The sequence below is a fragment of the Typopeltis vanoorti genome, chromosome 7 (genome assembly GCF_054136105.1).
Source record: "Typopeltis vanoorti isolate ZY-2024b chromosome 7, IOZ_Tvanoo_1.0, whole genome shotgun sequence".
NCBI lineage: Eukaryota > Metazoa > Arthropoda > Arachnida > Uropygi > Thelyphonidae > Typopeltis > Typopeltis vanoorti.
Window position 1 is genome coordinate 72,438,194 of NC_143555.1, and position 17,562 is coordinate 72,455,755.

At 36.4% G+C, this 17,562-nt stretch overlaps 1 protein-coding gene across 5 annotated transcripts in view; it reads left to right on the plus strand.

The window, feature by feature from the left end:
* Positions 1-17,562, plus strand: part of LOC150104774 (uncharacterized) — a 334,262-nt gene that overhangs the window by 232,239 nt on the left and 84,461 nt on the right. For all 5 annotated transcript variants that reach the window (XM_090395341.1, XM_090395343.1, XM_090395345.1 and 2 more), the window contains exon 10: positions 12,487-12,686. In XM_090395341.1, the coding sequence (XP_090251467.1) occupies positions 12,487-12,686 (200 nt within the window). The remainder of the gene's footprint in view (positions 1-12,486; positions 12,687-17,562) is intronic.

Consider the following 17,562-nt stretch of genomic DNA (forward strand, 5'->3'; position numbering starts at 1 on the left):
GAAATTATTGAAAAAAAGAAACAAATAAAAAAAAACTAAACCAATACTATACTGACATCGGAGTTTGCGGTATCTCTCAGAAAAAATTTACTATCAGATATCACACACCTCAACGTAACACATGTTAAACCAAACTGACTTCATTATTCTAGCGCATACCGCTTTCAGCGAATTTTTTCTGTGATGAATTTTCTTCTCGATGAATTGTCCGTGAACCCCCTACTATCACATGAAAAAGTTATATCATTACCAACTTCTGATCAACAGTTTTCCTCCAGATTAATGTGTTAATTGTCAAGACTCCAATATTATCACATCTCATATTTCTGTCTTTTAAGGCACTTTTTACTGTATTAGTTCACCTACATCTGAGTTTTCCTGTGGGTTTTACCTTGCCATCCTAGCAAAGAACACTTGTTTAGATAATCTTTCCTCTCGCATTCTGTTTAAGTAGCACCACCACTTGAGATTAGCTCTGCTATCATATTCCTGAATACTAACAATGTCAAGAGTTTTATTTCTAGCTCAGCTCTCAGATCCATAAGTTAAAATTTGTGTGAATGCTGTCTTGCATACAGCTAATTTAGTGTTTTGACTAATTTCTTTCTTATTCCATATAAATTTATTCAGTTGGCTTCTTGCGATACCAAGTTCACTAATTCTCGTCTGTTTCCATATTTAATTTGCCATCTTCATTAAAAATTGTGCTTAAATTGCTGAAATGTGTTTTACTTGTTCTTAGCTTCACAATTCAGGATAGAGTTGATGTTTAGAATGTTTCGATTGTAAACATCAAGTTTAACATCACCAATTTTGATATCTGGTTTAAAATCATTAGTTCATAATGTGATACATATAGGTAATGATTAACAGTGGAGATAATGTTACACACCTGATTTAATATCAGACCATCAATTCTAACTGCTGACTCAAATAGAGAACTATGTATTACACAATATAACATCCCATTTACAATATATAACTTCAGCATTTTGAATAGCTTTCCTCTTGGCACCTTGTCATATACCTTTTCCAGAACTACAACAGTTAAATACAAATCCTTGTTATATTTCCAAGATTCTCAACTGTTTATCTTAAAGAATATGATTCTGACAACCTCTTTGGCCTGAATCCAGCTTGTTCACAAAACTTCCCTTCCATAATTTTTCTTAACCATTTCTCATGAATATTTACATAAATCTTACCTGGAATACCGAGTAGGGAAATACCTCTGGATTCATATTCAGTTCCATTTCCCTTTTTATAGATGGGTATTGTGAGAACTCTATCCAGCCATCCAGAATTCAGCTATCTGACCAGGCCTTCTAAATTTTAAAGTGCAGTTACTGTAAAACTTTTATACCTCCATATTTGAGCATTTCTGAGCTGTCTTTCCACATTTCACGTTTTGGATGACTTTTTCTACTTCAAGTATGGATATGTATTACTGTTGAGTGTTTTGTACCACTGTACTGCCACTGCTTGTTTCGTTTAGCAACTTTTCAAAGTTCTTACTCCAATCATATATCTCTTAATCAAAAAATTAGAATAATCAAAGAAAATGTGTTGAAGGATTTGCAATTCTAATTTATTGCATAGAAAATAATTATTACCCAATATGAATTAACCACGCTAATCACTCTCCAGCCAAAAGGCTGCAGGTTCAAATTCTGCCGTGGACATAGATGTTTGTGATTGTCTCTGAAAATGCCAGTGGTGGTGTGGTGGGCAGTAGATGGTGTTGGTGTAGATGGAACATTGGATACGGAGAGTTGTAGTGTAGGTGCCCTCTCTCGATGAGTCTTTGGACTCCCTGGAGGTAGCACATAATAATAATAATAATGAATTAGCATCATCTAAATCTACGTACTTGTAGATTATATAACCATGTAAACACATGAAAATGTAATGTAATATAAATTACAAGAAAACTGTTTTTTGAAAACATTCACAAAATTAGAATAATTTTTAACATTGTTCAAAATATTAGAATAATGTGAAAATAAATGCACAAAAATTACAGTCAAAGGGAAATAATGTGATAATTAGTTTGTTGCATGACCATTCATAAACAGTTGGGCATATTATTTACTAGTGGTTCACAGTCTTTTCTATCGAAACATGTCCATATGGCCTGCAGACTAGAAACAAGTTCATTTTTGTCTTTTGGGACAACTTCTTGAAGATATTTCTTCATAATTTTCTACAAATTCTCAATGGGATTTAAAGCTGGTGAGTTGGCCAACCAAGGAATTACATTGATTTGTCTTTTTTTGAGCAATCTAGTAGTGGTCGTGGAAGTGTGACAAGAAGCTGAATCTTGCTGAAAAAGGAAATTGCCATCACATAAATCTTCCGATGCCAGTAACATAAAGTGCTCAAGAATTTCTTGGTACACTTTGGAATCGACCCTTTACGCAATACGTAGCCAACCTCAACCACCTCTGCGGTCACACAAGCCCATACCATGACAGAGGTTGCAAATTTCACTGAACATTTCATGCATTCTTTATCAAATGCTTCTTGCTTGAGATGCCAAACATGTATCCCTTGATTTCTGTGGGACACACAAAACATACTTTCATTGCTAAAAAGTACCTTTTTCCAGTCCTATTTTTACCCCACAACAGTCTTTGCTTACACCATTTCATTCTAGCTGCCTTTTGCTTGGAAGTCATAAGCGGCTTTGTCTTAGGAACACTCGTCTCAACATCACAGATTTAGCCACATTCACACCTAGTTCTTTCCATGTTGTCTGAAAATACCTTACCCTTTGGAAGTGGTTTTTCTTCACAATATTCTTCAATCCCCTCTCATCTCTTGATGTAGTTATTACATTTCAGCCCTATTGCAGTGATTATTTTGAAAACTTCGCTTATTAGAATACTGTCTCAATACTCTACTCATCCTTTCAATTCCTCAGCTATAAACTGTTGAGTTTGTCTTTTTGTAGAGACACCATACAAAACTTCTTAGCTTCATACATCACTCATTCGACCCATGTTTAGCAAATGATTAACTAAAAACAATTCCTCACATGCAAGTCAATCCCTCAGCTACTGAATTGTGTGCTATTTCTATGCTCTCCTCAAAACCAATTGGAAAAATTTGGAATATTCTAATATTTTGAACCATGTTAAATATTATTCTAATTTTGTGAATGTTTTCAAATAACAGTTTTCTTAACATTTCTGTTACTTGTTTATGTGGTTATATAATCTACAAAAGTGTAGATGTAGATTTAGTTGATGCTAATTCATATTTGGTAATAATTATTTTTTATGCAATAAATTAGAATTCCAAATCATTCAAATTTTTTGTCTTTGAAGTGCAGAATATCTTTATCTTCAGTTTTCATTTCACCTTTATCATCTCTGATTCCTTTTACAGTACTTTTTCCTTCATTTCTAATCTTATTCAATAGCCTCTACAATATTTTGCCGTCTTCCTGATATTTATTTTCTATGTTGTTACCAAAGTCTTCCCATGACTTATGTTTAGCTAGTTTTACACATTTTTTTTTTTTTTCCTTACATTTACTATTACTATTCTTGCAGACAACCTCACCATATGCCTCTGTCACTGAATGAATCAGTCAGTGTCTAATAAACTTTATTATACCACAAATGTCATTAAAAGTTCATCTAATTATCCTTTACGGGAAAGAATTGACCAAAAAGACTGGTAAACTTTGCAAACTTTCTGTTCAACAACAATAAGCTATGAGAGAGAGTTTCGAGTCAAGACACTGTTTTTTAAAACAGTGTCTTGACTCGAAGATAATCCCTAAATTCAAAGAAACCATCAAATTGCCATCACATTTATATTGAGTCTTATCATATTTACATCAATGCTAGCCATGCACTCGTATGCAACCAGCTATGAAGTACCAAACACACTCTCACTGAGAATATTCTCAACATCTCTCTTCAAGATTTTTTTCAACTTAGTTTTACACTTATTCTTCACTGAAAGTTTTGACTCACTTGCCAACCAAGGTAAACCCTGCAATAAACAGATGGGTTGTCAACAGTGGTGAACTATGGAAATTTTAAAAAAGTGCTTGCATTGTTGAGCAAAAAAAAAAAAAAAAGCCATATTTCACACAAAAACTTATTAATACAGCTTGTGTACAAATGCCAATCAAAAAGTATGAAGGGACAATCAACCTGTAAAGGCTATCATTTTTAAACAAATATTTCATGATCTAAACATGAAATATTTGCACACAATTGTCTGTGTTAATTTATCTTACATAAGATAAACATTTTCTAACTATCAAAATATAATAAGAATAAAATCTTTTATAATCGCACTATGCAATAGTCTGCATTTTTTATAAACAAAATAAATTTGTTTTGTTTGCGCTAGAAGTTTTTATGACAAACAATCTATAAATAAATATTATGTAAACACAATAATATTGAAATACGTTATATTTCCCTTTTGTTTTTATACTTCAAATGATAAATAAATAGGACTATAAAATAATGCACCTTGATTGGTACCGTTGATTATGTGTGTTACCAAAAGTGATTACTTATTTGTAAAATAGTAATAACAGTAACTGTAATATTTTATTTAATAGAATCACTTTGTTAGGTTACCGTATGAGTTTGTTGCTTAATATATTTCAAAAAAAAATTTTTTTTTTTAAGATAAAAAAGTAAACAATAAGAACAAGGGACTCACAAATTTGAGAAAAATTTAACAAAGGACTCGGTCAATTCCCCCCCCCCCCCTGTGAGCCCCTTGTAGCTCACCACTGGTTGTCAACAGATTCAGACATTCCTTCACTTCAGCAGAAACTTCAGTTCTTGTGAAAGGACATGATTTTTCTATAGACAGTGAAGACACTGTCAAAAAATTGAAGACCCATTCTGGTAGGAGTCCATGTTTTTATGGCCTTCCAAAAATACATAAGGAAAGAGTTCCACCCAGAGGAACCTAACCACTCACTGAAGAAGCCAAGAGCGCTCTCAGTTTAGGACATAACTTTGCCATCACGCCCAAACAAATTCCTACACTAGAAATTATGATGAAAGTAGAACGGGATATCCACGATCTTCTGCCAGCAATGGCCAATAACGTGCGACTAGATATAGCAAGTATTGTAAACAAGGCTAAGCCTCCAAAAAGGAATACGCCACGTAAGCAAATAACTGCCCTAAAAAAAGTTATATAATAATAAAAATATTATTATTATAAAAGCCGATAAAGGAAATGCAACAGTCATCATGAATAAAGAAGAGTATAACAGAAAAATGCAAGATCTCATATGTGACAGTTCCACATATCAAATTATACATCGAGACCCTACGATGTCTCAAAAGAAAAAAGTCCGAAAATTACTGAAAAAAGTGACATCATGGCCCAAAGAAATCAGGAAAATAAAACCAATTCATGTTAAAACACCCCGTATTTATGGATTACCAAAAATCCACAAAACTAATATTCCCCTATGCCCCATAGTTGATAGCATAGATAGTCCTACATATAAACTGGCCTGGCATTTAGCTAAGTCGCTTGCTCCTCTTACTGGCAACTCCTCTACTTTTGTAAAAAAATCAATCCATTTCAAAACACTGGTTAAAAATCTAATCCTAAAAGATTCAGACATAATGGTTAGTTTCGATGTCACCTCCTTATTTACCAATGTACCACTTATAGACACTCTTGATTTAATCAAGTCTAAATTTCCCCCAGATATTTTTGAATTATTTCAATTTACCATGAATGCAGGTTACTTTACATGGGGGGGTGGAATTCTACAAACAGATTAATGGTACTGCTATGGGTTTCCCCCCCCCCCCCCCTTAGCAAATTTTTACGTGGAACACTTTGAAAACAAAGTACTTACCACAGCTACATACAAGCCACAAGTGTGGTTGCGCTATGTAGATGATGTGTTTGCCATCTGGCCCCATGGACAAGACACTTTGGATGCTTTTGTCACCTACCTAAACAGCCAACACCCCAAAATTCACTTCACAGTAGAAAAAGAATCAAATAACTGTTTACCATTTCTCGACACATTAGTCACCCGCCTTTCAGATGGATCACTATCTTTTTCTATTTACAGAAAGCCTACACACACACACACAGGAATATACCTACATAAACAATCATATCATCATCCAGTCCAACAGTACGGCATTTTAAAAACACTTACACACAGAGCCAGAGCAATTTGTTCTAACGACACAGCTCTGGCCACTGAACTCCAGTACCTGCGCCATACGTTCTTAGCCAACGGCTACAATCCCTACAAAATAGATAAAATACTACATAGGCCCATTACTCTGCCCTCCCCTAATACACAAGAATACAACACGACCATTTCTATTTCCTATATCAGAGGTACATCAGAAAAGATAGCCAAAGTATTGTTGAAACATGGCCTTCGCACCACCTTCAAACCTCATGTCAAGCTGGCAACTCTGATTCGCTTGCCTAAGGATAAACTTCACCCTTTAGCACACCCAGGAGTGTATGAAGTTCCATGTGACTGGGACTTGGCCTATTATGGGCAAACAGGAAGATCAGTGTACATTCGCTACTATTACTATGGCAAGTCGGGACTGGCAGACCACACTTTGGACATTCCTTCACACAGGATTAGATGGAGGAAAACGAATGTGCTATTTAGGAGTCGTTATAGAACTGAAAGATCATTTTTTTGAATCAGCAATGGCTTTAAAGAATTCTCCCAACCTTAACAAATATGGTTGCATTAATTTGCCAAAAATTTGGGAGACAGTTATCCTAAGAAAAACTCCTGGATAACTGCTGGGGTTTTTTGTTTTGGGATAAATAGATTACAAGCTGTTTATCACATTGATGGCACTGTACTCCAGGAAATAGATGAAGCTAGAGATTTAGGGGTGGTGGGTAGACAGAGAGTTAAAGTTTAGAGGACATTGCTAAAGTAGCCCATAAGATTACTTGGCTATTGAAGAACATATTAACAAGTAGAGATAAGGACGTTATTTCTCCTTATAAGACCATGATATGCCCACATCTGGATTACTATCCAGACATGGGCGTATCATCAAACCTGGGGGGTTTGATGATTCGGAGGATTCGGAGTCAAATAACTAAGATGGTGAGTATCCTGTGAGATTGAAGGTATGTGGATTGCAGAAGTTGGTTGATAGGAGGAAAAAGAGGGGGATATGATAGAATCATTTAAGTTGCTTAAAGGATTTTATAGGATAGATGCAGGGGAAATGTTTCAGCACTTCACTAGAGGGACCAGAACAAGGAGGTCATCCCTGGAAGTGTTAAATAAAAGTGTGGTTAGTAGGGATGTGAGGACTAGATTTTTTTGCTTGGAGAGTGGTGAATGAGTGGAATGGGTTGCCAGAGTCAGTGCTTTTTCTGTTAATGGGTTTAAGGAGAGGTATGATAGATTGTGTTGATGAGTCTTCGGACTCCATGGAGATACCTGTATAATAATAAAATGTTATCTATTCCAATTCCCAAGCTTTCCAACAAGAATTGAGCACCATCCACTACATCTTACTGCAGAATGGTTTCACCTCAAGGAAGTTTAAATGTATCTTGAACCCTTGAAAACCCCGTGCCGAAAACCCTGAACCTGTGCAGTGAGTCCCTATTGCATATATATTGCAGGCATCTCAGATATGCCTGCAATATATATAGAATAGGACTGAAAAGATACAATTTTAATTCCTATATTTTTCCCTATCAGCAAAATCTCCTCTTGGTTATCATTCACGAAAGATAGTTTCCCCCCCCCCCCCTCTTTGTTTTTGCCTAGTTCAGTGTGAGTGCTTGTACTTTGGAAAAACAGGACATTCTATTGAAAAGTGACTACAAGAATGAATCTTATATTAACAACAGTAAACCTGAAAAATCTGGCCTTGCTCAGCATGGAGTAGACACTGACCATGATATCCTATTGTCCACTATTTGCCTTTTACATCAGTGCAGGTTTAGGTTCAAGTGATTATTTAAAGAGAGTGCTGATGCACTTCTGCACCATCCAAATTTATATCAGAATGACTATCTGTTGCCAAGATTTGGGCTCATCCTCATAAATGGCAAGCAGTAGCATGCTTCCCCTATAATTAATTTTTTAAATTTAATATAATGCTGTGTCATTTTATTTTAAATCACTTAATTTTAAATTTGAGCTTTATTATTTTATTGTAACTACTCACTAGGTGGTATGTGGCTCAGCTCTGTAAATAGAATTAACATTCTAGATTCATCCTGTGATTATACTGCTGCACTGATGATGAACAGTTGTTTCTGGTTGAAATATTTGCAGTAATAAAATTATATTCTTGTGAATACATTTGTCTAATAAATCAATCAATGTTTTCTTCAGGTTTGACACTTAGTCTCCACGGGTCCAAGAACCAACATTTGGTTCTTGTTTTCAAACTTTCATTTTTTCTTTATGTTTGTATATTTTAATCTACAGCTCACCTCTGAAAGCTACTCAACTTTGATTCATTTTAAAACTTTCTTACACACACTCATTACTATATGGAATTCAATTTAATCCTGCTCAAAACTAAATAGTGATCACTTCCTATTTTGAATCCTCTATATACTTTTGTGTCCTGAGCCAATGAGACTTTTATTTTGAATAATACCAAAGCAATATGTAGCATTCTGGACAAAATAGAACTAGCAGCCATAAAGTCAATAAAAACTAATAAGAATGTTGTTTTAACAAAGTCTGATGAAGGTAATGCTATGGTCATCTTAAACAGATCAACTTAGCTTTGTCAAATTTTCAAAAAATTACTCGTGACAGCAACACTTATAAAAATTGAACTATAATCCAACTAACATGATTAAAAAGAAAACTGTTAAATTACTTAAGTCTGTCATTTGTTGGCTATCAGACACTGTTAAAAAGCTATTACTATATTAGGCAGTAATAGCTTTTTAACAAGCTTGCTCTTCTAGAATTTATGGTGTTCCTAAAGTACACAAACATACTGTTCCACTCCTGTTGACAGTTGAAGGTAGAGACAGCTCTAATTATTACCTAGCTAAGAGATTAGTATCAACACTCAAGGAGTTGGTAGGTCATTCCCCCATCCTATATAAAGAACTCATAACAATTCATAAACAATTAAAAACATAATGCTTGGCAAGGATGATTTATTACTTAGTTTTGACATTTTTGCTCTTTAGTGACACGGTTCTCTTACAGAACAAGTTTCTGCCCAATGTTGCGACTTTCTCTCTCTCTTTGCCCACATACTATGTTTTGGTTACTTTGTATGGCAAAATAATTTTTACCTACAAAAAAAAAAAGTACATCCATGGGTTCACGACTATCTCTCCACATAAAAGCTTTTGAGCAATATGCTCTAGACACCTTTAATTTAAAGCTTGCAGTTTTGATAGTTTGACTGTTTTTGTTATCTGGGCCACACAGCCCCCAAACTTTAAACACCTTTCTCAGCCACCGGAACAAACAGTAATTCATGTTGGAGGCTTAATGGATTGTGTACAGCACTCAGAGAGGATTAAAACAGGATTTAATACTTCCTATATTTCGTCTCAGTCACTGAGACATCTTCAGGGATGACAAAAAAAACTAATGTAACATCTACACAAATACCACACAGTGCTAAGCTCAACCACATGGGTGACTCTAAAGTCCTATCTAGGTGGAGCGCCCTCTAAGGGCAGTTGTAGGTGGCCTGAAATGTAAGGTGGGATCTGTTCAGAGTATGCCAGCTTATTCCTGCAAGCTGGCATACTTTGGACAGATAGGCAGATCAGCAACCATCCGCCTAGAGGAACACAAGTCATACATCTGCAACTATGACTATGGTCAATCAGGCCTGGCTCACCATGTCTTGGATACAATCCACAAGATCTCATGGGAAAAAACCACCATGTTCCACCACAACAAATTCAAAAAAAAAAAAAAAGGCTATTTTTAGAATCGGCAGCAGCTCTTAGAAGTCAACCAAATCTTAATATGGTTGCATTAAGTCTTTATTAAGGCTGCAAAGAGATCTGGTCACTTGCAGATTCTGTGTGAATGAAGAGGATCCAGAGAACAAAGATAGCGGCAGGTCTATGAAATGAGAAGAGATTGAAGTTCTGTGGGCTTAAAAAACTAGCTGATAGACGAAAAAGAGGAGACATGATAGAAACATAAGTTATTAAAGGGTAAGGCTTGTCAATATATAGTAGGAAGGGAGAGAGCGAGGGCCACTCCTGGAAATTGTGCAAGTGTGTGTGGTTGGCAATGATATTAGGAGGGGGTAGAACGCTTTGTCAGAGATAATACTGTGTGCTTCTTCAGTGGATGAGCTTATAAAGAGATGTATGATAGGTATTATGCATAGTGGCTAGTGGGTGAATAACGAGTCTTCTGGCTTCATGGTGATATCCGTATTATTATAATAATGACTCGAATAAGCAGGTAGTGGATGGAGAGGTATCACAAAGTAGTATATGAGGGTGTGAATCTTCCAGATTCAAGATGACCAGTAGTGTACCCCAAGGAACAGTACTTGGACCATTGTTGTTCACTCTGTATATTAATGATATTGGGAAGGGCTTGTCAGGCCCTTCCCAATATCATTCTTTATCGAGTCTTGATAAGACCCCATCTTGACTACTGTGCACAGATCTGGTCACCAAGTCTTGACGATGAGGAAGAGGTGGAGAGGATCCAGAGGCCAGTGACCCAGGTGGTAACAGGTCTATGGAATGATCCTTATGAGAGTGGGTTTGAAGATTTGTGGATAACAGAAACTGGTTGAAAGATGGAAAAGGGGGGGGGGGGGTAATATGATTGAGACATACAAATTACTGAAGATTTTTTACAGAATTAATTCAGAGGAAATTTTTGGGAACATTTAGCAGCGGAGGAACCAGGGCCATCCTTGGAAACTGAGTAAGAGTGTAGTTACCAAGGGTGTTAGAACTAGGTTTTTTGCTTGGAGAGTAGTGAATGAGTGGAATGGGTTGCCAGAGTTTGTTGTGGGTGCCATGACTGTGAATGAGTTCAAAACAAAGGATGATAGATACTGCTTGACATGATGTTTTAGGTGAGTCCAAGGACTACGGAGTAGCCTGTAATAATAATGATAGCCTCATACCCAATCTGCCATCATTTAAGATATTGTTTAGGTTTGGCATATAATATATAAGAGGTATTTTGCATCCTGTGATGGAAAGGGATGATATAGGGAAATCCAAAAATTTTAAATAAGTTGCATCATATTAAAAGTAATTAGGATGAAAATGTCACTTTTAAAATCATATTAAAAAGTATAATTAGGTTTAATCATAAAAGTGCATGCGAATTTTATATATATATATATATTCGGTCAGTATCTAACCTACTTATTTTTACAGATAACTGAACGTGTTTTTCTTGAATTAATGAATTTTGCCCCTCTCGAAGGCTTTATCCAACTTAAAATTCATCTTGTTTTGCACTGAGAAGTTTGACCAAATCTGTGATGTCTCTCGGTACAAATCATACTGTCATGAACATGCAGAATTCTGTGTGTGTGGGTGTAGTATATTACTTACATAAAATATACACCATTTTCATCTAAAGAGGGGAAGCTGTATACTTGCTTTCAGTCATTGACTGAAAGCAAGCCATTGTGATGTTGAAAGTAACTGAAGTGTTATTGGAAGGATACTGGTGATAGTACTTGTGATTTACCAGATTCCTTACAGTTACAATCACTGTTATGGATCTAGCAGGCTGAACCCTGAAGAGGTAGTATTTTAAGCAAAAATGGGTTCATGAGAAGATGTGATCTTTCATGAATACTCGTAAGTTATGGGAATTTTCATTCTGCACTCTTTCACCTTTATCTATGATCAGGACAGGAGGGAGGAAAACCAAGTGAGCATTATAAACTTCAAGATTTTTGTATGCTTCAAATTAACTGGGATTTGTCATATAAACATTTTATTTCTATTATTTGACACTTCCAGGGAGTCAAAGACTCATAGAGGGGAGGACACCTGCTCTACAACTCTGTCTTCACCAACTGACCTCAACTACACCAACTCCAACCACCACTACTAGTACTTTCAGAGACAATCACAAACACCCATGCCCATGGCCAGATTTGAACCCGCAGCCTTTTGGCTGGAGAGCGGATATGCTAACCACGCCAGCCATATTTATACATGGTTTATAAATGTTTAAGTTGTCATTTGGAAAAAAAATCAAGTGATATGATTAATATTTGTATTTAATATGTTCACTGAATGACATTTTTAAAGAGTTTAGCTGTATCTGTGATTATTAAATACCATGCTTCGCTCTTGCCCTGTCTCACTAGCACGGCAGCCATCCTATATTCCCAGGATCACACTGCTAGGAATGTTAGCTATGTGCACATCAATAGAAATTACTGTCAGGTTGTGAAAATGTTATAATCATGTCATTAAAAAATTTCTTGTTTTGATAAATAATTGATTGGATTGTTATTTTTATTTTTGTTATTAAAGATAATTAGAGAAACAAGTGGGAATCAGTTGGAACAGCATGCATCTTTAAAGAACCAGAATGGTGACCACATTCAAGCCCATCCTTCTGCACATATCTTAAACAACCAGTTTAGTTCAGAACTTCCGGATCCGAATATACATACTAGGAAAACTGAAATGGAAGAAAATGCTTCTATAGATGAAGAAGTACTTGTACTCTGGTGAGTAATATAAAAAATTGTTTATTTTTTGAAAGAAATACATTAAGTGATAAAATAATCATATTAACTGTCAGTGTTTGATCAACATTCTAAAGTCAGAACAGAAAAAAAACATGAAAAATAAAGACTTTATTGGAAGTTTTCTCACTTGGTTATACTAAAAATTAAAGATACCAAGAAATTATATACTTATTTTAATCTTGGTATCTTTAATTTGTAGTATAACCAACTGGAAAGACTTCCAACAGCTTTCTCAAATCCAGAGTAATTTTGTAATAAGGTGCGACACTTTTTGGCAACTCGGATATGAAAATATGACTTCGGCATTACATCAACCTTGGTATCACATCTGGGTCTGGCTCCCACTGAAGAGACCTCAATAAAGGTCGAAACCAGTCTGGGTAGTGACCCTTCCCATAATGCATAGCATTACATACCCATAAGGATATGTGCTTTGCATTATGGGATACTAAGCCAAGTGATGTGAAGTCTTAGCTTCTTTATGAGTTACCCCAGTCCTGAAAATAGATCAGGTGAAACTTGTTTGCTTCTACTTGGATAAAGGATTAAACCAAGTATATAATTTTTTGGTATCTTTAAATTTATAAAGACTTTGTTTTTTATATATATATATATATATAGTGATGAGCAGGATGAAAACTGAGTACCACACTGAAAAGAAAAATGGGTACCAAAATTTGGAAAAGGAACCAACTGAAAATGTAGGCAGGTATTTAAATAGCCAAAACAATATTGGGAAAGTGGGGATTACAAAACTTTACTTGTCCACATTAAATTGACATCCATTATGTTTTGCCCATACTGTCAGTCAATTCAAATCATTCTGCAAGCCCTCTACATCACCTTGAGCAGCTCTCAGATGTGAACTGTAGACTAAAATACACAAAGATTATTAAAGGGAAAATGAAAGAGTTTGAGAGCAGGAATGAAACCTTGGAGATTCAGTGGCAAGCCTTGAAGAAAATCCTGATTGATCAGCTACAGAGGCATGTGATAAAGTTGTCTGCAAGGATAGAAAAATCAGAACTCCATGGCAGACACAGGAAGTTAAAGAGGCAGTGAAGGAAAAGAAGAAAGCATATCAAAAGTTCCTGGCAAATAAGTCAGCTTTTGCTCTTAGAGAATACAGAGACAAATGTAAGAAAGTGTGTAAAACATGTGTAAAACTAGCTAAACAAAAGTCATGGGAGGACTTTGGCAAGAACATAGAAAATAAATATCAAGAAGGTGGTAAGATATTCTGGGGTTGTTGAAGAAGCTTAGAAATGGAGGAAAGAGTGCTGTAAAAGGAGGTTAGAGATGATAAAGGTGACATGAAAACAGGAGAAAAAGATATCCTTGAAGTATGGAGTAATTACTTTGAAAAATTGCTAAATAAAACAAGCAGTGATAGCACAGTGGTAAAAAACACTCAGCAGGCATACTGTCAGGAATACATATCCATACTTGAAGTAGAATAAGCCATCAAAGGCTTGAAATGTTGAAAGGCAGCAGGAGTAGATGATATTTGACCAGAAATGCTGAAGTATGGTGGTATAAAAGTCTTACAGTGGCTGCACTGCATAGTTCAGAGGGCCTGGACAGAAGGACGAATTCCAGATGATTGGAGTAGAGCTCTAATAGTACCCATATATAAAAAAGAAAATAAAACTGAATGTGAGAATTACAGAAGAATTTCCCTACTGCGTGTTCCTGGCAAGATCTATGCAAGTATACTTGAGAAATGGTTGAGAAGAATTATGGAAGAACAAGCCGGATTCAGGCCAAATAGAGGCTGTCAGGATCAGATCTTCACTTTACGACAAATAGTTGAGAAAGCATGGGAATATAACAAAGATCTGTATTTAAGTTTTGTCAATCTGGAAAAGGCATATGACAAGGTGCCAAGAGAGAAGCTATTCAATATGCTACAGTTATATGGTGTTAATGGGGCATTATATCAAGCTAAACTTAGTCTTCATTTGAGTTGTAAGTCAGCAGTTAGAATTGAAGGAAGTACAGGAAGATGGTTTAATGTTAAATCTGGTGTGAGACAAGGATGTACATTATCCCCTCTATTATTCATTATATCTATATGGATCACATTATGAAGGGAAGTGGTATTAAACATGATATCAGAATTGGATTAATGTCAGCTCTTTGCTTTATGCGAACGATGTTATACTTTTAAATAAATTCGGTACAGGTTTGCAAGATTCCCTGACTAAATTGAATAGCTGTTGTAATAGATATGGTATGAAGGTCAGCATTAAAAAGACAAAGACAATGAAAATAGGTAGAATTGCTGAAAATGTCAGCTGTGTTGTTAACAGGGAACCTGTGGAACAAGCAAAACATTTCAGCTACTTAGGCAGATTTTTACTGAAGATGGCAAATTAAATATGGAAATAGACAACAGAATCAACAAAGCTGGTATGGTAGGCAGTCAGTTGAATAAATTCATATGGAATAAGAGAGAAATTAGTCAGAACACTAAATTAGCTGTATACAAGACAGTGTTCAAACCAGTTTTAACCTTATGGATCTGAGAACTGGGTCAGAAGTAAAACACTTGACCAAAGACTAGAGACCGCAGATATGAGAGTCCTGAGAAAGATTAGAGGTGTGAACAGATGGCATCAATGGCAATATCATATTATAAACGAGGATATTAGGAAAGAACTTGACATTGTCAGCATCCAGGAATGCGTTAGCAGAGCTAATCTCAGGTGGTATGGTCACTTAAATGACCCAGAGGAATACCAAGATATAGGCGGATTGATACAGTACAAAGTGCCTTAGACGATAGAAATATAAGATCTGATAATGTTGGAGTCTTGACAAGTAACAGACTGATTTGGAGAGAAATTGTAGATAGGAAGTTAGTAATGATGTAAATTTTTCATGCAGTACTATCATATCCTGTACACCCCTTGAGAGTACATGTCAGGAATTTGATGATGACCCTACCCAACTTTGCATCATCGGCAAACAACTGAATATCTCCCTTCAAATTATTTCTTATATCATTTATGTACAAATTAAACAGCGGTGGTTGCAGCACAACACTATTCACCTGCTTCTTGATATACTACTTTTTTGGTATCTTTGGCATTGGCACCCTTGTATCTATATCACCAGTTTCATATCTATCCCCATTTGTTGCAATTTATGTAACAGAGTTCCATTTGGTATACTCTCACATGGCTTTGTAAAATCCTGCAGTATTGTCATGTAGCTTTTCCCTTTATCCAACTAAGCTGTCACTGTATTATAAAAAGTTAGTAGATAACTAAGGGATGAATGACCCTTTACAAAACCATGCTGCCACTCGGAGTGTCATATTCATTCTCATCCATTGATTCCTGAATTTTCTTCCTGTACTTTTTTCCACCATTTTTCAGATACTGATTGGTCTATAATTTGCTACCACAAACTTAGATCCTCCTTCTTCTCCCTTAAGACTTAGTTTATACAGCCTAGTCAAAGACATTGCCATATCCCATCTCATCTCTCAGCTGTATTTGCATCAAGATTCCAAATCCAATTCATCAACCTCTGTTCTCACATCAGTCCCTGTGAAACAGCAGTATCCTCACTTGGATGATATACCCTTGTAAGGCAGGCCCAACTGTTTTATCCGTTCTGTCACCTCTGCTATCAGCACTCGTTAAAGTCATTCTTCCTCTTACCATGTAACGAAATTTCCTTTGGCCTGCTCAGCTAGTTTCTTCTCATAATCTGACCTTTGTACTGTTGGTGCCCTTTCTGGACACCTTTCTCCTTATTTACAACACTTTTTTTTGTAGATTCTGCTCAATGATATTACTCATTCATATAGAACTCCTACCTGATCATATCAGATCATATATCTTGGATATATGATCTGATATTGCTTCCTCCAGGTGCCCCAATCTCCCATGCATTACTAAGTTGCAGGCTTTTTATGTCATGGCACTAAACTTGTCAATCACTTTCCCCAAACGGAGGCCAACTATCTCCAAGTGTAGCCACCATAGTTATGGACAGGTCTTCTGATCCTATCCAAAGCTCATACCAAGTCCCCTCCATCACATGCTGCTTCAAGTAATTATCTCTAAGTGTATGAATTCCATTTCCTTTTTACTATGTAATCTTTCCTCCTAGTCTATGCCTCAGAAGTTGAGGTCCCCTATAACAGTTACTTGACCTGCACTTGTACTACAAACTGCTAACAATGTTTAGAAATGGAGAAAAGAGTACCACAAAAGGAATCAGAGTTTCATAAAAATTATTCAATTATCAGATTAGTAGATTACTAAAGCATGACTGACCTTTCACATTGTTTCTTGCCATCATCATCATGCAAGGTCTGCACAATAAAACGAAGTGCCTATCAAACTGTACCTTAAACTTGTTTCTGCATTTGCACACTCACTTAGGCAATGTATTCCACTCATCTGCCAATTCTCCAATTTCCCCTTCCCATGTGGGGCACCTATTTGTGGTGGAGGGGACCTCCCAGTGTCTTTCACTTTCCTGAGTCTTTTTCACTATCCTTTTTTCCAGACCACCATCACTGGGATCCAACGCCCTGCCACCGTGTGGTACGACCTGTGGACATCCGGAAAGGGGGGGAATCCTAGTAGTCTTGCACCACTTTGGCCCCTGCTTCGACAAGACAGGCGGCCAAAGTAGTGCCTGCAAGGGTCAACGGTGTTGCAGTAAGTTTCTCACCCCATGGTCTGGGGGTCTAGGCTTGCTGTAGTGCCAGTATAGCGTCCTGGGGTAGCCCTGGCATTCCACTCCTGAGCACAGTCATTGCTTGCCAGGCAGTGGGCATCCATGGTGAGTGGGGAGCTCTGGTGCCGAACCAAAAACTTCTTGAGCATGAATC